A 23221-nucleotide genomic window follows, 5' to 3' on the forward strand; every position below is an offset into this window, starting at 1 on the left:
CCCTAGGAACTACCCTTCCTATCCGGGACAAGTCCAGAATTTATCCCCAATCCTGAACTTGACTTGGTCACCTACCAAGCTTTCAACTGCTAAGTGCTAACCCAACTTGTAAGGGGATTCCCGCAGAATCATGATACATAACATATAGATGTACAAAGGACCTCTAAGATACCTATGGCTTTTTCTTTAATTTTGTACACTCTTCCTTTTTCCGCTCACTAGCTTTTTCATACAAACCTCACACTGTTTTTCTTTTTCACCATGAGACTCAGACAGAGAAAACTAAAGAAAATACAAAATAAAATACATTGAAAGAGAAGAACTTCTGTTAGCTTGGGTAGCTATGAGAACTCTGTGCTTACTCTCCTTGCTTCAAACCTTGGCTGTTCACCCTTATTATAGAAGGGGAAGCCTCCAAGGTTGAAACGGTTCAACCGAGCCAACTTTTTCTTCTTCAACATCAAGACCGGTTCGGCCAGAGAGAGAAGAGGAAACCGAATGCAAAATCCAACATGAAATTACCTCACTCTCATCCCATCTCATCAAGCTTCATCAATCTGAGCCTTCCATTTTGACTTGGTCCCCAAGAAGGATTCCTGACCCTTGATGAACACTTGATCCTTGACAGCTCCTCATGCTCCACTTCTGCTTCCTCCTTCACATAGCTACAGTAGCTACCTTTTGTGATGGATGACCACAAAGTAGAGACGAGCCATATCCAAGGGATCTTTTTCTCTGACCGAATGGATCGCTTCCATCTTTAGGCATGGTGATCTTGAGGCTTTTTCATCACATCTTACCATTAGTGGTAAAGATCTCAGCCACACCATACCTTGGATCTTCTTTTTGTTAAGGCCATCATCACCTTAGCCTCTTGCTTGTTCATAGTTTCTCTGTGATTTTCTCTGATAGTTTGCTTCAATCTTCTTTTCCTAGTAGACATGACCGAAAGAGAGAAGAGAGAGAAGAGAGAAAAGCTTTGGAAGTAATGAGTGAAATCAATTAAAATCAATTAAAACTAACTTCCCCTATTCTTTGCTTAGTAACGTGTAAAACATTAAAGGCCATCAAATCAATTTGAACTTTCTCTTTCCTATTTCCAAGGCATGCAATAAATTCAAGTTAATAAATTTTGAATTCCATAACCCATTGGAGATGGGAATGGTAACCGTGGAAAGCATGCAATCAATTTAATTAAAATTTGGATTCCACCAAAGTGAATTAGTAACCAAAATATGCTTCAACAAAATTGGGCCCCTTTGTTTTTGTGATCAACGTATGGCATCCTTGGGCCATTTCCTTCTTTATGTGTTTTATCAATATGGGCTTATGATTTAGGCTTATCTTCATTTCAAATTTCAGCCACTTTATGTTTGAATTGACTTTGCACACAGCTAAAATAATTCTTTGACTAAAGTGGGCTGCTCTATCTTTTTGACCCAATAGGAAATTAATTTCTTCCTTCTGCATACTAATAAACATATCAAACAAACCATTGGAAGCATTAAATAAGACACTTAATTTTACTAATTTCTTAATTTATATTTTAATAATGTTTGATCATCATTTAATTAATTATAAGTTTTCTAAACTCAACAATCTCCCCCTTGATGACAAACATTATTAAAGCTGAATTGAAAGGGATTTGGATTAGAAAACTCCCTTGATGATTTGGCCGAATCCTCCCCTTTCAATTGTTCAAAATACTCCCCCTTAATGTGTGCTTGATTAACACAATATTCAAAAAAGCAAAAATTGTGTACAAGCTCCAAAGGATTCCTAAAATATAAAAATTTCAAGAATTTAGATCCTTTAAGACCGAGCCATATTTTCACAAAAAAATATTTTTCAAACACCTTAATAAAATTCCATAGTCTAGTCAGCACATATGCATTTGAGCAAATAAATTTATCAATGACAATCAAAGCTCAAGTCGAAATTAATCCACTAACACAAAGTGCTCAAAACAGAACCAGATCAGAACATAAAACAGAGCAAAATAGGACAACAAGTCAATGAAATATAACAGTTTTAATTAAGCCCTTTTTCTCTTCTCCCCCTTTTGTCATCAAGGAGGGACCCTACAAAAAAATAGAGAAAAAGCAATGCAGTCCATAATAATTCAAGACAAATGAAAATAGTTCTACTGAGTCAAATACACAGAGAGCAAAATAACAGAGCATTCAGTAGCAGCAGCAACAGGGAGCAAACTTAGGCATCAGAATTTTCTTCATTAGATTCCAGAACATCATCTTCTTTCTCGAAAGGAGCTATGTCCTCATCAACTGAATACAAATACTTTAAGAGCAAGTTTACCCTTTCATGAGATTTTAGCCAAGCCTTTTTATTTTGCAATGCAAGCTTTCTAGCTTCTTTGCTGGATTTTACAATTTGCTTGGTCATGGTAGCAAACTCCAAGAGAACATCTTTACCTTTATCATGTTGGTACACCACCACCTTTGATCGTGGACACTTTATTCTCAACAGGCTCATTACTCAAATCAACATTAAATTGCTCAAGCAAGTCAAAAACATACCATATGGCAAGTTACTCCTTTTATCACTTTTCACACAGTCTCATAAATGACGAATCATAAAGTAAGCTAAAGATATGGGAATGGAGTTCAAAACAGCATAAAGAACAAGGGTTGTCACAAATAGCTATCCTCTTATATGATTCGCTTTTTAGGAGTAAAAGAACTGTCATTAATGCTAGGAACAAACCTTCTCTTTTAAAACAAAATCATTAATGAAAACAGTTTCAAAAATTAATTTGTTATTATTTTAAAAAAAAAAACATGAAAATTGAAAATACAAATCATGAGGAATGACAAAAGATTAAAACTGACATGAATTGAAATGGAGTAAAGTGATGGCATGTTGAAAAATTAATTTCAAAAATTAAAAGAGTTTTATGATTTAAAGATAATGAGTCCATATTATGTTAACAAAGTTTGTCTTACATAGGCCCAAAAGATGGTTACAGCATGCTGGATGGGCAATAGGGCACAGTTCTCCAAGTTTAATCCACAAATTTTCTGGGCTTTATATAAGTCTTCCTTTGAAGATTTCATCACTTGCCCAGATTTGTCTCCTTGCTGCCTACGAGACAAAAATAAACAAAATCAATAAAATCACAATTTTTCAACAGAACTTAAATCCAGCATACCCAAACTGTTCCTTAATGAACAGAACCTATCTTCACACAAAGGTTTAGTGAATATATCAGCAAGTTGTTCTTCGGATTTCACAAATTAAATATCAATAGTACCTTTTTGCACATCTTCTCTTATAAAATAATATCTACCTCAATGTGCTTAGTTCTAGAGTGTAGAACAGGATTTTTAGAAATGTTTATTGCACTCATATTATCACAAAATAAAGGTATACTATTGATTTTTAATTTATAATCCTCTAATTGTGTTTTTAACCAAATTAATTGAGAACAACAAGCAAAGACAAATATGTATTCAGCTTCAGCTATGGATAGAGAAACTATGACTTGTTTCTTGCTTAACCACATGTTTAGTGAGCTTCTAAGGAAGCAACACATTCCGGATCTGCTCCTTCTATCCACCCGATCTTCCACATAATCTGCACCACAAAACTCTACTGCACAGAAATCATTAGATCTAAGATACCATAAACCAAAGTTACATGTTCCCTTAATGTATCTAATGATTCTTTTGACGGCTGAAAGATGGGATTCTTTTGGGTGAGATTGAAACCTTGAACATACACCCACACTTTGAACAATATCCGGCTTAGAGGATGTAAGATACATAAGTGAGCCAATCATTCCTCTATACCGTGTTTCATCTACATCTTTTCCACTTTCATCCATTTCAAGTTTAGTATTCGGATGCATAGGTGTTCCATTGGTTTAGAGTTTTCAAGGCCAAATTTCTTGATTAAATCTTTAGCATATTTTTCTTGGTGAAAAAAAATGCCACTAGGAGTTTGTTTAATTTGGAGACCAAGAAAGAATGTTAGTTCTCCCATTAAACTCATTTCAAACTCACTAGTTATGAGTTTTCCAAAATCTTCACACAAGGATTCATTGGCTGATCCAAACACTATATCATCCACATAAACTTGAACAAGAAGAATATCATCATTAGATTCTTTGATAAATAAATTAGTATTGGTGGTACCCCTTTGAAACCTATTTTCCAACAAGAATGCACTAAGCCTTTCATACCAAGCTCTTGGAGCTTGTCTAAGCCCATAAAGAGCTTTTGAAAGTTTGAAAACATGATTTGGAAATTCTTTATTTCAAAATTGGGGGGTTGTGCCACAAATACTTCTCTATCTATAAATCCATAAAGGAAAGCACATTTGACATCTATTTAGAACATTTTAAACCCCTTGTGAGCAGCATAGGCAAGAAGCAACCTAATTGCTTCCATTCTTGCTACCGGGACAAAAGACTCATCAAAATCAATACCTTCTTCTTGATCGTAACCTTGGGCCACTAATCTAGCCTTGTTACAAACAACACTACCATCCTCACCCAATTTATTTTTGAAGATCCACTTAGTACCGGTTACCTTCTTACCATTAAGATTGGGTACAAGTGTCCAAACTTCATTCTTTTCAAATTGAGCAAGCTCCTCTTCCATGGCTTTAACCCACGAGGGATCTTCAAGTGCTTGCTTTATGTTGAGAGGCTCTAATTGGGATAAGAAAGCAACATTGCTTGGCTCAACTTGCTTCTTGCTTGAGGATCTAGTGGTCACGCCTTGGGATGGATCACCAATGATAAAATCATGGAGGTAACCCTTCATAAACTTCCATTCTCTTGGCCTTGGAGGTAAGGGTCTGCCTTGATGAGCTTCAGCAATCTGATCTGTTCCGGATTCTCTTACTGGTTCAGAAGACAAAACTGAAATGTCTTCTCTATTCTGATGAGACAATTCTGGACAGACAGATTCTTCACTTGGGACAGTTTTGGGGTTTTCTTCACTGACTTCCTGGTTGACCATATCTTCACAACCTACATCATCCTCTACCACAACACTAGGAATAGAATTAGTATCACAAAAAGACACGTGTATAGATTCCTCTATGGTTCTATGTTCTTTGAGGTAAATTCTATATGCTTTGCTAGTGGTGGAGTATCCAACAAACATTCCCTCATAGGATTTTGGATCAAATTTTCCAAGATTTTCTTTATTATTAAGCACAAAACATTTGCATCCAAAAATATGGAAATACTTAAGATTAGGAGGGGTTCCTTTTCATAGCTCATAAGGAGTTTTCTTTAACCTTTTTCTAATGATAGTCCTATTCAAAATATAACAAGCTGTATTTACAGCTTCAGCCCATAGAAATTTTGGAACCTCATTTTCACATAGCATAGCATTTCTTGAAGGCTTCTATTCCTTCATTCAATCATCCCATTTTGTTGAGGTGTTCTAGGACATGAAAAATTATGAGCAATTCCAAAATCATCACAGAATTTATCAAAATCTTGATTTTCAAACTCTTTTTTGTGATCACTTCTCAAGTGGGCAATTTTCAAATCTTTTTCATTTTGAATTCTTTTGCAAAGAGTTGAAAAATCATGGAAAGCATCATTCTTATAAGCTAAGAAAAGCACCCAACCGAATTTAGAGTAGTCATCCACCACCACCAAACCATAATATTTTTCTCCTAAACTTTGAGTTTTTGTTGGACCAAAAAGATCAATATGCAATATTTCCAACGGCCTTTTGGTAGAAATTCCATCTTTTGGTTTAAAAGAGGATTTTACTTGTTTGCCTAATTGACAAGCATCACAAGTAATATCCTTATCAAATTTAATGTTCGGAATTCCTCTTACTAAGTTTTTCTCAACAAGTTTAGAAATTTGGTACATGCTTGCATGACCCAATTTCTTATGCCATAGCCATTTTTCAGATTCAAGAGAAGTAAAGCATGCCACTTTTTGATCTTTTAAATCCTCAAGAGTTAATCCATACACATTATTACATCTTTTGGCTTCAAACAAGATTTCACCAGATTTTTCACAAATAACTAAGCAATCCAATTTTCTAAAGATAACTTCATACCCAAGATCACATATTGGCTAATTCTTAGCAAGTTGTGTTTCAAACCATCAATAAGAAGAACATCATTTATGAAAGAAGAGAAACTTTTACCAACTTTTCCAATGGCCACTATTTTTCCTTTTCCATTATCGCCGAAAGTGACAAACCCTCCATCATATTCATCAAGCTTAATGAGGAAGGTTGTCTTTCTAGTCATGTGCCTTGAGCATCCACTATCCATATACCACATATTGTCCGTTCACTTAGATGCTAGGCAAACCTACAAAATAAGCTCAAGTGACCTTAGGTATCCAAATCTTTTTAGATCCTTTCACGTCAAACCATCTTCTTTGTCCCAAGCTATTGTAGTCACAAACAATTATACAAACTTTGTTTCCAATCATTCTTTTATCAAAGAAGCACTGAATAGGAAAGTGACCATTCTGGTTGCATAATCTACAAAATCTGTGAGTAGCTATTTTCACAAAGCTTGTTGGGTTTTGAAACCTTACATCATTTGATGATGATGCCATGTTTGTAAAAGAAGATTTTTCAACAGATTTTGCAGTTTTATGAAAATCCAACGCAACATTGTCATAAAGAGGTTTTTGACTAGCCAAGAGTTGATTTAAATTTTCTGAACTTTGAGCAAAAGTGGCTAAGTCTTCTTTTAGTCTTTTTACCTCTTTGAGCAGCTTCTCATTTTTTTAAAACAATTTAGATATGCAACACAGAATGCTATTTTTCACAACCTTTTATTTCAGCTTTCAACCGCTTGTTTTCTTCGACAAGATTAACAGCGGTTTCAGCCTCTCTCAATTTTTCTTTAAGAAAACTATTTTCAGCTTTAAGAATTTCAATTTGAGACTCAATATTTTGGTTTTCATTTAAGAAGTATCTAATTTTTTCAGAAAGGTGATCTATCATGAGATGAAGGTCTTCAGTGTCAGGGTTATGAAAAACTACCTGTTCTACGTAATCTGCCATGAGGCAAGTTTGAGATTTGGTTTCTGATTCTTCATCTTCATCAGAATCATTTTTCAGGTCTTCCTAAGAGGCCATTAGTCCTTTCTTGTTTCCCTTCTTTGGCTGGTCCTCCTTCTTCAGTTTGGGGCAATCAAATTTGAAGTGCCCCACCTCTTTGCAGTTGTAGCAGATCACTTTACTAGAATCTTTCCTTGGTTTCCTTGAACCACTTCCTTTGCTCCTTTCCTTTAGCTTCACAATTTTCCTGAATTTTTTAGCAAACAAAACAAATTTATTTTCAGAAGAATAATCACTGTATTCATCATCCAGGGGGTCAGTAACCGATTTAAGAGCTATTCCTTTCCTTTTTGTATCCTTTTTCAAATAAGTGTTTTCAAAAGCAAGTAAGTTTCCTCTCAAATCATCATAAGTCATGGAATCAAGACCACTACTCTCAGAGATTACTATTGCCTTAGTTTCCCATTCTTTTGTGAGACTTCTCAAAATTCTCCTCACAAGCACAGATTCAGGATACGTGATCCCCATAGCATCCAAACCATTGATGATGATATTGAATCTTTCGAACAGTTCATCAATTGATTCTCCTTCCTTCATTGAGAACATTTCATACTCTCTGTTTAGCATGTCAATTCTAGTCTTCTTCACTAGGGTTGTGCCTTCATGAGTGATTTGTAATTTGTCTCAGATTTCCTTTGCTGTTGTGCATCTTGATACCCGTCGGTATTTCTCGAAGCTGATTGCACAGTTAAGCAAGTTGATAGCTTTGGTGTTGAGCTCCACATTTTTTCTGTCCTCTTCGGTCCAGCTAGCTTCACCTTTGAGAGAGACCGCACCATTAGCTCCTGTGGTAGTTGGGAATTGAGGACCTTCTAGGATTATCTTCCAGAGTCTGTAATCTACTGATTGGACAAAAATCTTTATCCTTTCCTTCCAATAAGTGTAGTTCTTTCCATTATAGAGATGAGGTCAGTTGCTTGACTGTCCTTCTGTTAGAGTGTAGGCCACCAGGTTTGAGCTACTATTTTCTACCATTAGGATCTTTTCTCTAAGCTGCAAAGCTTGATCTTTTTGAGACCAAGCTCTGATACCAATTGATGGTTATCAGTGGCTAAGAGAAGAGGGTTGAATCTTAGCCCCTTTTTGCTGAGTAACACTTGCTGCCTTTTTAAAATGCTTTAGGAGATATTTCTGTTTTTTGTCTCATCACTAGTCAAGAGACATTTTTTTTGTCTCGTAACCAACGAGGAGATATTTTTCAATTTTGTCTATTACGAACAGAATCAGATACTGAGTAGAAGAGAGAGAGAGAGAGAGAGAGAGAATCACACCCAGAAGTATCCTGGTTCAGCTGCTAAGTGCAATGCAGCCTACATCCAGTCTCCATCACAACTATGATGGAATTTCACTATAATCAAACAGATTACAGACACCAATTCTCCCTAGAAACTACCATTCCTATCCAGGATAAGTCCAAAATCTATTCCCAATCCTGAACTTGACTTGGTCACCTACCAAGCTTTCAACTGCTAAGTGCTAACCAACTTGCAAGGGGATTCCCACAGAATCATGATACACAACACATAGATGTACAAAGGACCTCTAAGACACCTATGGCTTTTTCTTTAATTTTGTATACTCTGCCTTTTTCCGCTTACTGGCTTTTTCTTACAAACCTCATACTGTTTGCCTTTTTCACCATGAGACTCAGATAGACAAAACTAAAGAAAATACAAAATGAAACACTTTGAAAGAGAAGAACTTCTGTTAGCTTGGGTAGCTATGAGAACTCTGTGCTTACTCTCCTTGCTTCAAGCCTTGGCTGTTCGCCCTTATTATAGAAGGGGAAGCCTCCAAGGTTAAAACGGTTTAACCGAACCAACTTCTTCTTCTTCAACATCAAGACCGGTTCGGCCAGAGAGAGAAGAGGAAACCGAATGCAAAATCCAACATGCAATTACCTCACTCTCATTCCATCTCATCAAGCTTCATCAATCTGAGCCTTCCATCTTGACTTAGTCCCCAAGAAGGATTCCTGACCCTTGATGAACACTTGATCCTTGACAGCTCCTCCTGCTCCACTTCTGCTTCCTCCTTCACGTAGCTACAGTAGCTACCTTCTGTGATGGATGACCACAAAGTAGAGACGAGCCATACCCAAGGGATCTTCTTCTCTGACCGAAATGGATTGCTTCCATCTTTAGGCATGGTGATCTTGAGGGTTCTTCATCACATCTTACCATTAGTGGTAAAGATCTCAGCCACACCATACCATGGATCTTCTTTTTGCTAAGGCCATCATCACCTTAGCCTCTTGCTTGTTCATAGCTTCTCTGTGATTTTCTCTGATAACTTGCTTCAATCTTCTTTTCCTGGTAGACATGATCGAAAGAGAAAGGAGAGAGAAGAGAGAAAAGCTTTGGAAGTAATGAGTGAAATCAATTAAAATCAATTAAAACCAACTTCCCATATTCTTTGCCTAGTAACGTGTAAAACATTAAAGGCCATCAAATCAATTTGAACTTTCTCTTTCCTGTTTCCAAGGCATGCAATAAATCCAAGTTAATTAAATTTTGAATTCCATAACCCATTGAAGATAGGAATGGTAACCGTGGAAAGCATGCAATCAATTTAATTAAAATTTGGATTTCACCAAAGTGAATTGGTAACCAAAACATGCTTCAACAAAATTGGGCCCCTTTATTTTTGTGATCAACGTATGACATCCTTGGGTCATTTCCTTCTTTATGTGTTTTATCAATATGGGCTTATGATTTGGACTTATCTTCATTTCAAATTTCAGTCACTTTATGTTTGAATTGACTTTGCACACAGCTAAAATAATTCTTTGACCAAAGTGTGCTACTCTATCTTTTTGATCCAATAAAAAATTAATTTCTTTCTCTTGCACACTAATAAATTAAACAAACCATTGAAAACATTAAATAAGACACTTAATTTTAATAATTTCTTAATTTATATTTTAATAATATTTAATCATCATTTAATTAACTATAAGTTTCCAAACTCAACAATTATTATTTGAACAGCTAATTATTATTAAAAATATCTGCAGAGTCACTGTCCTCAACTTTCTCACTTTTGGCTTCCCATATTTAACCCGTTTTTAGAGAAATAATTAGACATATTAATTAATTCCTGAATTAATTAAATTACTACTATTGCTTTGTTGCTGTATCATCTCAGCAAATCAACTCGATTCTCTCTCTCTCTCGTTCACATGTATCCAACTTGGAAACACTGTTTTTCTTTTACTTAATTTCATGCCTAATTGACTTCAACTTACCTACATGTTAAGCTATTCATACTTTTAAAATACTACTGTAATTTATTCAAATCAAATAAACCTTAATAAATAAAGTCAACAGTCTTTCTATATACTAACTCAGATTCAATAATTAATTTATATTAATACCAAATTGACAATTTTCAATTTGTGGAAGAAAACTAGTAAATCCAATTTACAATCAAACGCAAGAAGAACACGTATTTCAAGGTTTGAAAACGTATACTACTATTCATCAAAACACATATAATTTAGAGTTTTAGACCCTGCTATTATTTTACTTTTTATGAATTTATATCTACTTTACAAAAACATTTTAAATTAATTTATTTTTATTAGTCTTGCATGCATATTTATTTATTTATTTGAATAATAAATGTTTATTTTTCCATAATAATTTACATAAAATATGACTACTAGCAGGGTAGACATACCAAAAATTTGTCTACAATTTGTTGTTAAGACTCAAGTACGTAGTCCGTAGAAAAGCAGCATCATCAATTATATTTTATTTCTAACAACTTTTCCATGAAGAAGAATATAAGCTGGCAACTGGCAAGCTAAGGATCTTTTTGGCTTCATCTTTATATCTTTATACTCGATCTTCTATATACTAGTACTTTTTAGTTTCTATCATTAGTGTTATCTTCTATTTTTCTTTCCTTCGTTATCTCTTTCACTGGCCTCTTATCTTTCACCAAGCTGCCACCATCATCAATTTTTATTTTGTTTTAGGATAATTCATAGTTAGTGTTATAGTAAGGTTCAATAATTAAACTTTTCAATTGAGAAGATTCATTTCCTAAACTTAAGATTATATTCTTCTTGCTTTGGCATAAAAAGAGTCACTAAGACTATAATAAGTAACATGAATTTTTCTCCTCTTTTCTACTTTTGGCTTCTTGCTTTTTGTTGCTTCGCTTTTTTGGCTAATGGAGCTACTCTCGTAGAAGATGAAGGTACGTACATATGTAGATGAATATAGTTTTTTTTTTTAATCCAATTTAATATTAGTAGAACTGCTTGATTCTGCAAGCTTAATTGTTGTTTTATATAGTTTAGTTTTTCTTTTATTTATTTATTTATTTTTAAAGTATAGTTAGTTTATAGTAGAGAAAACTTAACACTGCCACTATAAGTCACCCCATTGTTTTCGGAGTTTGGGGTATGAAAGTATTGTCTTTGATTGAAGACAACACTTTCTTGATGTTTAATTAAGACACTGCTTCAACTTTTTGTTGTGTTATATATGGTTTTTATAATGTCATTTTTTTTTAAATTTAAGTTGATAAAAAATAACACATAAAAGATTATATTTTTAATACATCTTTTTACATAAGAGTTTTTTTAGAATTTGTATGAATTTTTATAAGTTTTTTTTATTTGTCTTATGTTAAAATTTATTTTTTAGGTTCACTAAGAATCAAACTTTAAATTTTTAGATTTAAAAATTTTAATAATATACCATGAAATTAATTCTTTTAAAATTTTAAATTAATAAAATGAGGAACATAACAGTGATATCTCTAAGTTAATAATATCAACGTAATATAGTCTCATATAATATATAGTTAAAAGATACAAATTGAAATTAGGAGGAAAAAAAATATAGTATGAATCTCTAATTTACTTTTAATTTGAATTTTTATTTGAATATTTATGTATATGTAGTGGAAGTGATGAAAGAGATAGCAAAGAAGGTTGGGAAGAATGACTGGAACTTCAGCGTGGATCCATGCAGTGGATTAGAGAACTGGAACTCATCAAACGCAGTCAAAGGAATGCTAATAAATGCAGTGACATGTGACTGCTCCTTTGCCAATGCCAATGTTACTGTTTGCCATGTTGTTAGCATGTATGCCTCTCAACTTGATTATTCTGTGTGCTTTTGTCTCATCTTTTGCATTTCTTTTATACAAAGTAGTATATTAATTATAATAGGTTATATATATATATATATATATACTACTATTATTATTAGGATAAATACCTTTTTTGACCTCTGATCTTTTATCCGAAAAACGATGCGCACCTTAATCATACTTAAACTTCAACTAAGTCTCCATCCATTAAAAAAAATAGACAGATCAACTTCTGCTATCGGATGACAAAAAGTTGTCACTCACGTATCAGGTAACAGTGCCCGTATCATCACCTCCAAATAATTGCAGGGACTAAAAGCTCCATCCCTGTTCCTTCTTCTTCTTTTTCCTTCTCCTTCGGTTTCTCCTTCTCCAGTTTCTCATCCTCATCTTTTTTAAAATTCCAACCTATAATATAGCCAAACTCACCATACCCTTGTGATTAACATAAATTCCAATCATATTCACTTACGATTATGATAATCATACAATCAATAATCAACACAACAAACACAATTAAGTTCACCAATTTTATCATAATCGCATAACCTAGGGTTTAAGAGAATAATACTTAATTTCACTAAAGATCTGCTACCTCAAAGTAATTAGGTGACAGAGATTGTGAGGTTGGTTAATGGTGGCTGGCGGTTTCTCTGGTGCATTTTCAGCAACTAACAACAGCAGCGACAAGATGGCGGCAGTGACGATTTGACAGCTCAGAAACTACGACATAAACAAGGGAAGCAAGATGCAGAGACGGCGACAGCAGTAATGGCATCGGCAACTCCGGCGGCATCAGTTCTATGGAATTAGAACGACAATCACAGTAGAATAAGCAGAACAAATGCAAGATAGCTATGGTGCAGGAGAATGGGGAGCAGAAGAATGACGGCAAAAGTACACATGGTAGAGACGATTACAGTGCAGAAAGGCAAAAGCAACAACTAACGAAGACTCATCCTCGAATCGGCAAATGCAACAGCAATGGGGGACTGGGGAAGAAGTAGGGCATGACATAGGAGTAGGAAAGGAAGAGGAAGAAGAAAAGAGAGGTTGGTTCGATGATGGTGGTGCCGCGGTAATGGTGGTGAAGGTGAAGCTTGATGATGATAGTGATGGAGAATGGAGATGATGGTGACTTGCCAAAGAAAAAGGAGAAGAAGAGGAGAAAAAAAAAGAGAGGAAGAAGAGGTGAAGAAAAGAAGAGGATTTTTTTTGGAGATAGATTTTTAATCTCTATAATTATTTGGAGTTGACACATCAGCTTCAATCTGACACGTTACTCTTGCAACCGTTTATCAACTATCAAGAGTTGATTTGTCTATTTTCCTTAATGAATGAGGGTCTGATTGGAGTTTAAATATGATTAAGGTGCATTATATCTCACAAAAAAAATTAAGAATTAAAAAAGATATTTACTCATTATTTAATCATTATTACCTTTTTGTATTCAATGTTCAGTTTGTCTACTTATTTAATTATTATTATTATTATTTTATTGTTATGAAGTCATGAAAATTATTTTTTAGAATTATATATTAAATGATATATACAGTATTTTAATTACTTTTAGTTTTACAATCCCATTTTAATTTATTGGCAAGGGAGCTGAGAGTCTTTTTCTATAAAGTGAATTCTGTCCTTTTTTTTTTAAACGTTTTATTTTTTTCACATTTTTATGGTTTCTTTGATTAAAATTAAATCTCTTCATATTTTATATCCTTTTATTATCATCTTCTTTTAATTAATGATAATAACCATAATTATAGTGGTTGTAGTAATAATTTATAATAATTTGAGTTCAAAAATAACAAGAATAGAAAAAGAAAAAGATAATAACATAAAAAAATTTCCAAAAAAAATTAATTTTAAATAAAAATACAGTATAACAAAATAAAATATTTGAAATATATTTAAAAACTAAAAAAAATATTAAAACTCATTTCAAACATTGAAATAAAAAGGGTAGCCTCAACCAAATTGAAATAATCTCCTTTAAAAATGGAGCGTAGAAGAATAATTTTAACTTTTTTAGATATGTTTTTGTTTTATTTTTTAGATTATTTAAAATTTAAAAATATAAAATTAAAGTTAGTTATATTTTAAAATTTGATTAATTTAAAAGAATAATTTTTGTCTAACATAAGAAAATATTTAAGTATTTTTATAAAATTAAATAATAATTTTTTATTTTATTAAATTATAAAAATATTTTAATATAAATAATAATATAATATATATTTTTTAAAATAAATTTAAATATTAATATAAATAATATAAGAGGAATGCTAGGGGCTAGTAACTTTTGTGATTTGTAGCCATCAAATAGCCATCAATGATAATTTTAATGGTGTGAGATTGGTGTGAAATTTCATCCAATGGCTCACTCTTCTTTGCTGATTATATGCTGGCAAGAATTTAACAAAGTTACTGGTCCCTAGACTTTTCCATAATATAATCCACATATCGTTTTTTTATTCGTGCAAAATTTTATCGTACCAATAAGTAATGAGTTATAATTTTATTGTATGGAAGCAAACACCATAATAATTTATGAATTTTCATGATTGGATTATTGAACGGGGGCAATGATATTGGTACGTACAGTGTTCTAAAGTACCAGAATCTTACGGGCACACTCCCAAGTGAACTAGTGAAGTTGCCATACCTCCAAGAAATGTAAGTATTTAATTCACTTTTCAAGTTTTCATCATCACCATCTATCATTCTTAGTTTCTTACTTTGTTTATTGTTACAGTGACCTCACCCGCAACTACCTTAACGGCACAATTCCACCACAATGGGGCTCCATGAAACTTGTCAACATGTAACTCCTCTCTCACTCACCCTTCGTTTCATTATATTAGTTCCATGAAACTAATTCTGCACATTTTCTTAAATTGTGACAGTTCCCTTCTTGGAAATCGACTAACAGGTTCAATTCCAAAGGAGTTGGGAAACATTACCACCCTGAAAAGTTTGTAAGTTACTGGTAATAATGTACACAAAATTTCTAAGCTTTAAAGTGTGATGAGAATTTCTGAAGGAATTTCGGAATTGTGTAGGGTTTTGGAGTTCAATCAACTCACCGGAGAGCTTCCTCCTGAGCTTGGAAATCTTTCCCAGCTTGAAAGACTGTAAGCGCTTTATATACAGTTGCCATTTTGTAATTGTTGTGGTTGAGTTTGTTATTTATATTGTTGAGAAATGGTTTTGAGTTTTCGGATCATGGAAGTGCTAGTTTAGCATTTAGCATTTAGGGTTTACGTTTGCAAGAGTCAAGCAGCATAATTATTTGTTTATTGACTGATTTTTCAAAATTTTAACTTATTTGCCTGTGATTTGGTTATTTTACAACAGTTTGGATAATCATTTGACGCAAAATTCATTTCCAAGTTCACTAATTGCTTTAAGTTGCTTGCATTTTTATAGAAACCTAAAGTGTTGAATTTATCAATTCTAAACTTCAACTTTTCTGTAGGCATCTTACTTCGAACCATTTTACTGGGAATCTACCTGCTACATTTGCTAAGCTCACTAAATTGAATCACGTGTAAGTAATTGGTTTTACATATTCCATTTACAATTCTCTACACTGTTGTTTGATAACAATAATGTAATGTTTCTGTGTTCCTTTCTTTCTGATACTGCAGTCGACTAGGCGATAATCAATTTTCTGGAACTATACCAAATTTTATTCAGAGCTGGACTACTCTTCAGAGGCTGTGTGAATCTTTACCTTATTCCCCTGAAATTTAACCTTTAGCTGTTTCTTTTGAAATACATATTAGTTATAATTGGTTGACCAAAGAATTGTTCTTAATTGTGCCAGGGTGGTGCAAGGGAGTGGTATGAGTGGACCAATTCCTTCTGGAATTTCACTTTTGAAAAACCTCACCGACTTGTAAGAATGGTGTTCGAATTGTAGCCAGTGAAGTTTCAAAATTAAATTTCTCTGTGATTGTTTCTTGACATGCTTAAAACCTGTCATGCAGGAGAATCGCTGACTTGAAAGGACCAGGATCTTATTTTCCACCACTTAGTAACTTGACAAATCTAGAAACATTGTGAGTATTATTCTTGGAGCATCATTTCTTTTCCTTGTCATTTTCATTTTGTGAGTTAATAATGCCTCGGTAAGGAATCTATTTTAACAATGAAAAAAAGAGATACTAATGCCTTTATGTTCCAAATTGAGATTTTGTTGAACTGTTTGCAGAGTACTGAGGAGTTGTAATCTGATAGGAACAGTGCCTGACTATCTAGAGAATGTGACTACACTAAAATCACTGTAAGTAATGCTTTATAATCTCTTTTCGACACTTTTTTTGTTGGCATTATGCTTTAATTTTTTCTTTTGGCTGTTCTAAAGATTAATTTTTTATTCAGAAATTGAAGCCACTCATAATTCTTGCTTTTTTTTTATTTGATGAAGTGCATGCATCAACAATCAACATGCTTCTCAGTTCAGTCTTTTGATTACAATATAGGAGGTTAAAATATTTTAAGTTGACTTTTTGAAGCCATTTCTTTTCTCTCTTAAATAATACTTGCTTTGGACATAACTTCTTTTCAGAGACCTTAGTTTTAACAAATTAAGTGGAACCATTCCAAGCTCCTTCAGTCGCCTATTGAACATGAACATACTGTAAGAAATCTTCTCTAACTTTTTTATTTTTTGGTATGAGGACAGATATTTCTCGGTAATCTGGTTATGTTACTCATTTTCCTCTGGTGTCTAAGATTCATTAAGGAGTTAAGTATACCTGCGTACTTTAACACTATAGAATGTATCAATAATTGTAAGATTCAAATGTATATGATTCTGACACTAAAAGTGGTATCCGAAATTTCGAATCAGTTGATAAAGTTGAAATGGATTCATAAAGATTGTAAGAGAACCTAGTTTAATTGATTAAGAACTAGGTTAACTTGTTTGCAACAAGACGCCAAGCACCTTTATAAATATGTAATATGGTGAGTTGGGCATAAACACATGAATATATTCTAAAAGAGTGAATTTAATTGACTTTATTGCTAGTTATGTTCTCATTTCTGACACGAGATTATGCTATCATGTCATTGATCAATCTCATCTTAATCAAAATAAATATTGATATTGCAAATCCAGATGAATCAATTAAAGGATTTTAGGTAAAGATCCAAATTACCATTCTAAATTTCTGATTATTCTAAGTTGTAGAAATTGATTTCTTCACATTGTGTTTACGTAGGTACTTAACTGGAAACCTTTTTACTGGACCGCTACCTAATTGGATAGCTAACCCAGACTATACGTGAGCAATTTTTTCATATTACTTTATTGAATTGTAGTATATGTTTTGCTTGGTACGTTACTAGACCATTATTCTTTGTATTCTTCTTTGCTACCAAGTGCTCCATTTACTTTATTCTGAATAAGTTCATAAATTGATACAGAGATCTTTCATATAACAACTTCAGCATCAAAGAGCCAGAGCTGTTGACTTGTCAACAAGGAAGCGTGTATGAATCATTTCATCTGTACCTTTTGTTTTTGATAATTTTAGGAATTTATCTGAGACTTGTTTATTTACTGTGTGCTTCAGGAACTTGTTTGCATCATCTATGAAGGAACATAACTTGTATGTTCTATAACATCTCTGCTAAATCATTTCCCTCTAAAGCTGGAACTGATATGATGTGATTATGCTCACTTATTATGGCATTTTTTATTTTTCTCAGGGGAGTTGTTCCATGTTTGGGAAACATTAATTGTTCTAAACGTAAGTTGATTTCCTGGAATTCCTAGACTATTAAGATTTACTATTGCTCAAGGGACAAAGGGAAACATAGAATTATCTTATCAAAGTTTTCATGCTTGTAAATTGATCACTGTTGGACCTTGAACTTAACTGCTAAAGTGAAAAGATGACAAGAAATAACATATCATATTTAGTACTCCATCCAGCTCAAACGAACTGTCATTTTGATATTTTCTAACATTCATACATCAATATATACTTCAGTTTATCGCCCTTTTCTTTTTTAGTTAATGAGAGAAGAAAATAGATGCCAGAAATAAGAGAATAGAGAAACAATATTTGGTTAGATCTCTTTTTTTATTTGATTAGATCTTCTTTTTGTGCTGGCTTCCTTTGATTTTTTTTCACCCATTTCTTGTCCCAGCTTCATATTCTCTCCATATAAATTGCGGTGGGAAACTCATAACTTCTAGTGGGAATATTACATATGATGAAGATACACAAGAAGCTGGACCGGCAAGATCTCTTCGTGCCGGATCAAACTGGGCAGTTAGCAACACTGGTCACTTCTTTGATAGTAGTTTTGGGGACTATTATACATGGTCTAATACATCTAAGCTTACCATGAACAATGCTGAATTGTACACGAATGCACGTGTTTCTGCACTTTCTCTGACATATTATGGTTTTTGCATGAGAAATGGAAGCTACACAGTAAATCTCCATTTTGCTGAGATAATGTTTACAGATGATCAAACATATAGCAGCCTTGGAAGGCGTGTATTTGACATCTATATTCAGGTTTGTGTTTTCATTGTATTACCATTTCCATCTAAATGTTTAATAATAACAACCTCATTTAGGGAAAAGGATTTCTTTTTCTTATTGTTGTTGTTGTTTGTTTAACATTAATGAATTGTCCTTTAGTATCCTCTTTAGGCCCATCTTTTTTAGGAGTTTCAAGTGTAAACCAAAATTTCTCAACCATAACATGATCATATCAAGTTTCCAAATGAATGGATTTCCGCTACTTTATCTGTCGAATTAGGGAATCCTGAAGCTTGACCGGCTTGACAGGTGCCTCTTTATTTCTATTTCTTTTCCCGTCAAGAGATCTTCTTTTATTAGTACTTTTTTCCAAGATGGAGAATGTTGCCCGACTCTTCTTCTTTCTTTACCCGCTTTTCCTCGAAGACTGCAGAGCGTAACTGGCTTTTCTCTTGTCTCCTGAGCCCGAACTTAGCGACTTGACTGTGTGAAGCATATTCAGTTGTGCCAATTGTTTGATTTGATTCGATTTGATTCATTAGATTCACTCACTACTAGTATTTGAAATCAATTTCTGGACTAAAAATATGAAAGCTGTAGCCAACATGAACCATGTGTATTTGAATTGAAATATTGCAGAAGAAATTGGTCCTAAAAGATTTTGATATTGCAAAAGAAGCAGGAGGAGTTTGTAAGGCAATCATAAAGAAATTTACCGCTAATGTGACCAGCAGCACCTTGGAGATTCGCTTACAATGGGCTGGGAAAGGGACAACAGCTATTCCATTTGGATCAGTATATGGTCCTCTAATATCAGCTATATCTGTAAATCCTGGTCAGTTGTACTTTTCTTTCAAGTTCTATTTTTACTTTTCTGCCGTAATCTTCATCATCTGATCTAATATGTAAATGTCCTATATCTTAATCAAGCAGACTTTATGCCACCAGTGGAAAAAGAAACTAACAAAAGTGGAAGTGGCATATCTGTGGGGGCTATAGTTGTAATTGTAATTGCTGGAGCACTTGTTATCGTCTTCGTATTTGGTATATCCTGGCGGCGAGGATGTTCAGGACAAAAAGGTTCATTATATAAAGGTCCAATACCATAATTTAACACATGAACTTTGCCTCCTTGTCCTTTAAATCGACTTTCCAGCTCGGCTATGACGAATTTGTTTTCATTGTTGCTGATCAATGTTCTTGCCAATGACTTCAGAATAATTTTTCCAGAATGATTTGTCTTAATATGTTTGGGTTCAATTAACAGATCTACAGGGTTTGGATCTAAAAACCGATGTATTTACCTTGAGGCAAATCAAAACAGCAACTAACAATTTCGATATTGCTTATAAGATTGGACAAGGAGGGTTTGGTACTGTTTACAAGGTATTCTGGACATCCAACATATTCATTTTGTTTAGTGTTTGAAGATGTATAAATAGCATTGCTTTCTTTTTGCTTCACTAAAAAAATTAGAAATAAGAAAACTTCATATTTATACCAATCTGAAAATGCAGGGTGTTCTTTCAGATGGCACAGTAGTGGCAGTTAAACAGTTTTCTTCTAAATCGAGGCAAGGGAATCGCGAGTTCATAAATGAGATTGGCATGATTTCGGCTTTGCAACACCCCTGTCTAGTTAAGCTCTATGGCTGTTGTATGGAGGGAGATCAATTGTTGTTGATATACGAATATATGGAAAACAATAGCCTTGCTCGTGCTTTGTTTGGTAATTTGTTTTCCTGTCTATGAATGCTTGGTATCTCTTCTGTTGATAATATATAATGCTGCACACATGTATATATTTTAGTGAACACTTGGTTATGTCTTCTAATTCCTATGACAACTGAAAATGTAGCCCAAGAAAAAGGTCAACTGAAATTGGATTGGTCAACAAGGCGCAAGATTTGTCTTGGCGTTGCTAAAGGCTTGGCTTACCTCCATGGAGAGTCAAGGTTAAAGATAGTTCATAGAGATATCAAGGCCACCAATGTATTACTGGATAAAGATCTAAACCCAAAGATATCTGATTTTGGTTTGGCCAAGCTTGATGATGATGGACTTACCCACATAAGCACTAGAGTGGCTGGCACCTAGTGAGTTCTATACTTTATTTATTTTTAAGTCAGTCTAGTAATTTTATTATTTAACACTTGTATATTGCAGCTAAGATGTAGAGAGAGATGGTTACTAAGATACTCTACTAGTCCCTAAATCATCAATCTTAAACCTCAGCCTATGCTACAATTTCGGCTATTTATAACTTATGAATTTGAAAAATGGATATCTACCACTACTAATGTATGAATTTTCTATATTGCAGTGGATATATGGCTCCAGAATATGCAATGCGCGGTTATTTGACGGACAAAGCAGATGTTTATAGTTTTGGAATTGTTGCCTTGGAAGTAGTTAGTGGCAAAAGCAACAATATGAACTGGCAAAAGGAAGAATGCTTTTCTCTTCTTGATTGGGTAATACATAACCTCATGATCCTAATGCATATTATCTTCTTTGCTAAATCTGTCAAGTCTAATTGCTTCTTGGCCAACTACCTATATCGATTCTATACTTCATTTTCACTGCATTTGGTTAGAAATATTAATGCCTTAGATTCAGTTGCAGATTGCTGACAGGATTTAACAAAAATCTTGAATTTTGTGTTTTGCAGGCTCTTCTCTTGAAAGAAAAAGGTGATCTATTGGACCTAGTTGATGAGAGGTTGGGTTCAGACTTGAACGAAAATGAAGCAATGCTCATCATCAATGTGGCTCTTCTATGCTCAAATTTCTCTTCATTGCACAGGCCAACCATGTCTTCAGTGGTAAGAATGCTCGAAGGCAAAAGCGCAGTTCAAGAGGCCATGCCGGACACAACCCAGGTATTCGATGAGAAGAAGTTAGAAATGATGAGAAACTGTTACCAACAGAGAGGAAAACATAAGATTCCAGACACTCATGAACATAGCACCTTAATAGTTGAAACTGCTGCTTTTATGACTAATTCAGAGGTCCATTCAGCCAACATGGATTCTTCTTCCTGGGAGGAAAGTACTAGATGATCTTCAAAAATTGCATAACTTTGTAGCAACCAAGGTGGAAATATCTGCCTTCTTTTTATTAAAAGTTTATTTTGGTACCATAAAATTAAAATTACAAGTGTATCATAGTTTTTTCTTTCCTGAAATTTCAAAATTAACCATTGCCCGATCAACTAACCAATATTGCATGACGTTGACCTGTGATGGTATAAAATATGATACTCTTTTTGTCAGCATCATTTGGCATTTTAAAATATCATTTATCATGATATATCAATAAAACCATAATAGTGGATTAAAGATTCTAGTAAAGCATGAAATGATATACAGATTATAGAATGTAATTCTAAGGATTAAAGGGAAGCACACTTGTGATTTTAGCATAGGTATCAAAACTAAATCGACAGTTGACTCGACTAAACTACTGGGTCATTAGATTAATGATTTGACTGTTGGATTACTGATTGAACTGTTTGATTCGATAATAATTAATTAAATAAATAAAATTATAATAAAATAAAATTCTAAATAATAAAATAAATAAATACATTTATGATTTAATACAATATTATAAAATTAAAAGACAAAATTATTGTTAAATGATAATTAAATTATATGTAAATTATAATGTAATCATTATTTTTATATAATATATAGTTTTGTTGGCACTTAATAACAATGTTGGCTGATTAGTAGAGGTAAGACTATGACAAGGTTAGTGGTTCAATTTCCAGCTGTAGTACCTTTTTTTACTCTAAATTCAAAAGTCTAACTGCTAGTATATGGTGGACTACCTAGTTGCTTGTGAAATAAAAGAAATGTCAGAAGATCATTGGAATTTATTATCTTTAGTTATTAATTTATTATTTAGTTATCAATTTAATTTTATTAATTTAGTTTTTTTTTAATTTAATAATTAAATAATATATTTTATTTTATTTTTTTTAAATATTAATAATTAATCAATAGTTAAAAATAATAAATTCTGATGACTTTTTAATATTTTTTATATTATAATATTATAATTATTCGGATAAAAAAGAACATAACTGACCAAGGGATTAAAGTCGTAATTGATCTCACAGGATAAGGCCGAATACCACAACGGATATGTCACCGCATTCCGTAACCATTGAATCCTGACATATAATGTGCCATAATGAGCACTAAATGCCGGGAAAATGGCAGTTTCAAAGGGCAAAGACTAAAAGGGAGAAGCAACCAACAGGTAAACACACGAGAAACTCATTTTTTACCTTGCACACTACTGACTTTAATATCAGAGTGTCTTGCAGGTTGCCCACCTGGCCTGGTTCTGCATTTGTCGAAGTTAGAATCTCATGTCAACACCTCTCTAGATTGTGACCTCACTCCGAGCTCGAACATTTGGCGCTATCTGTGGGGATCCCGCTTTAGTAAGAATCATGGCCAAACGAGGGATTCAATTTACCATTAATTTAGAAACTCCATTGAAGAGCCAACAAC

General features: G+C 33.5%; 1 protein-coding gene across 1 annotated transcript; it reads left to right on the forward strand.

Annotated features, from left to right (window-relative positions):
• Positions 1-11191: 11191 nt before the first annotated feature.
• LOC107613755 (putative leucine-rich repeat receptor-like serine/threonine-protein kinase At3g14840) lies at positions 11192-22018 on the forward strand. The gene is made up of 24 exons (XM_016315880.3): positions 11192-11282; positions 11995-12178; positions 14793-14864; positions 14944-15012; positions 15095-15166; positions 15251-15322; positions 15667-15738; positions 15839-15910; positions 16018-16089; positions 16181-16252; positions 16405-16476; positions 16762-16833; positions 17420-17482; positions 17625-17690; positions 17774-17809; positions 17910-17950; positions 18354-18730; positions 19337-19532; positions 19631-19792; positions 19965-20083; positions 20215-20425; positions 20555-20792; positions 21020-21170; positions 21368-22018. The coding sequence occupies exons 1-24, from the start codon at positions 11192-11194 to the stop codon at positions 21755-21757; spliced, it is 3042 nt and encodes a 1013-aa protein (XP_016171366.1). The 3' UTR covers positions 21758-22018.
• Positions 22019-23221: the final 1203 nt, after the last annotated feature.

This window comes from Arachis ipaensis, chromosome B8 (genome assembly GCF_059453495.1).
Source record: "Arachis ipaensis isolate K30076 ecotype BB chromosome B8, ASM5945349v1, whole genome shotgun sequence".
NCBI lineage: Eukaryota > Viridiplantae > Streptophyta > Magnoliopsida > Fabales > Fabaceae > Arachis > Arachis ipaensis.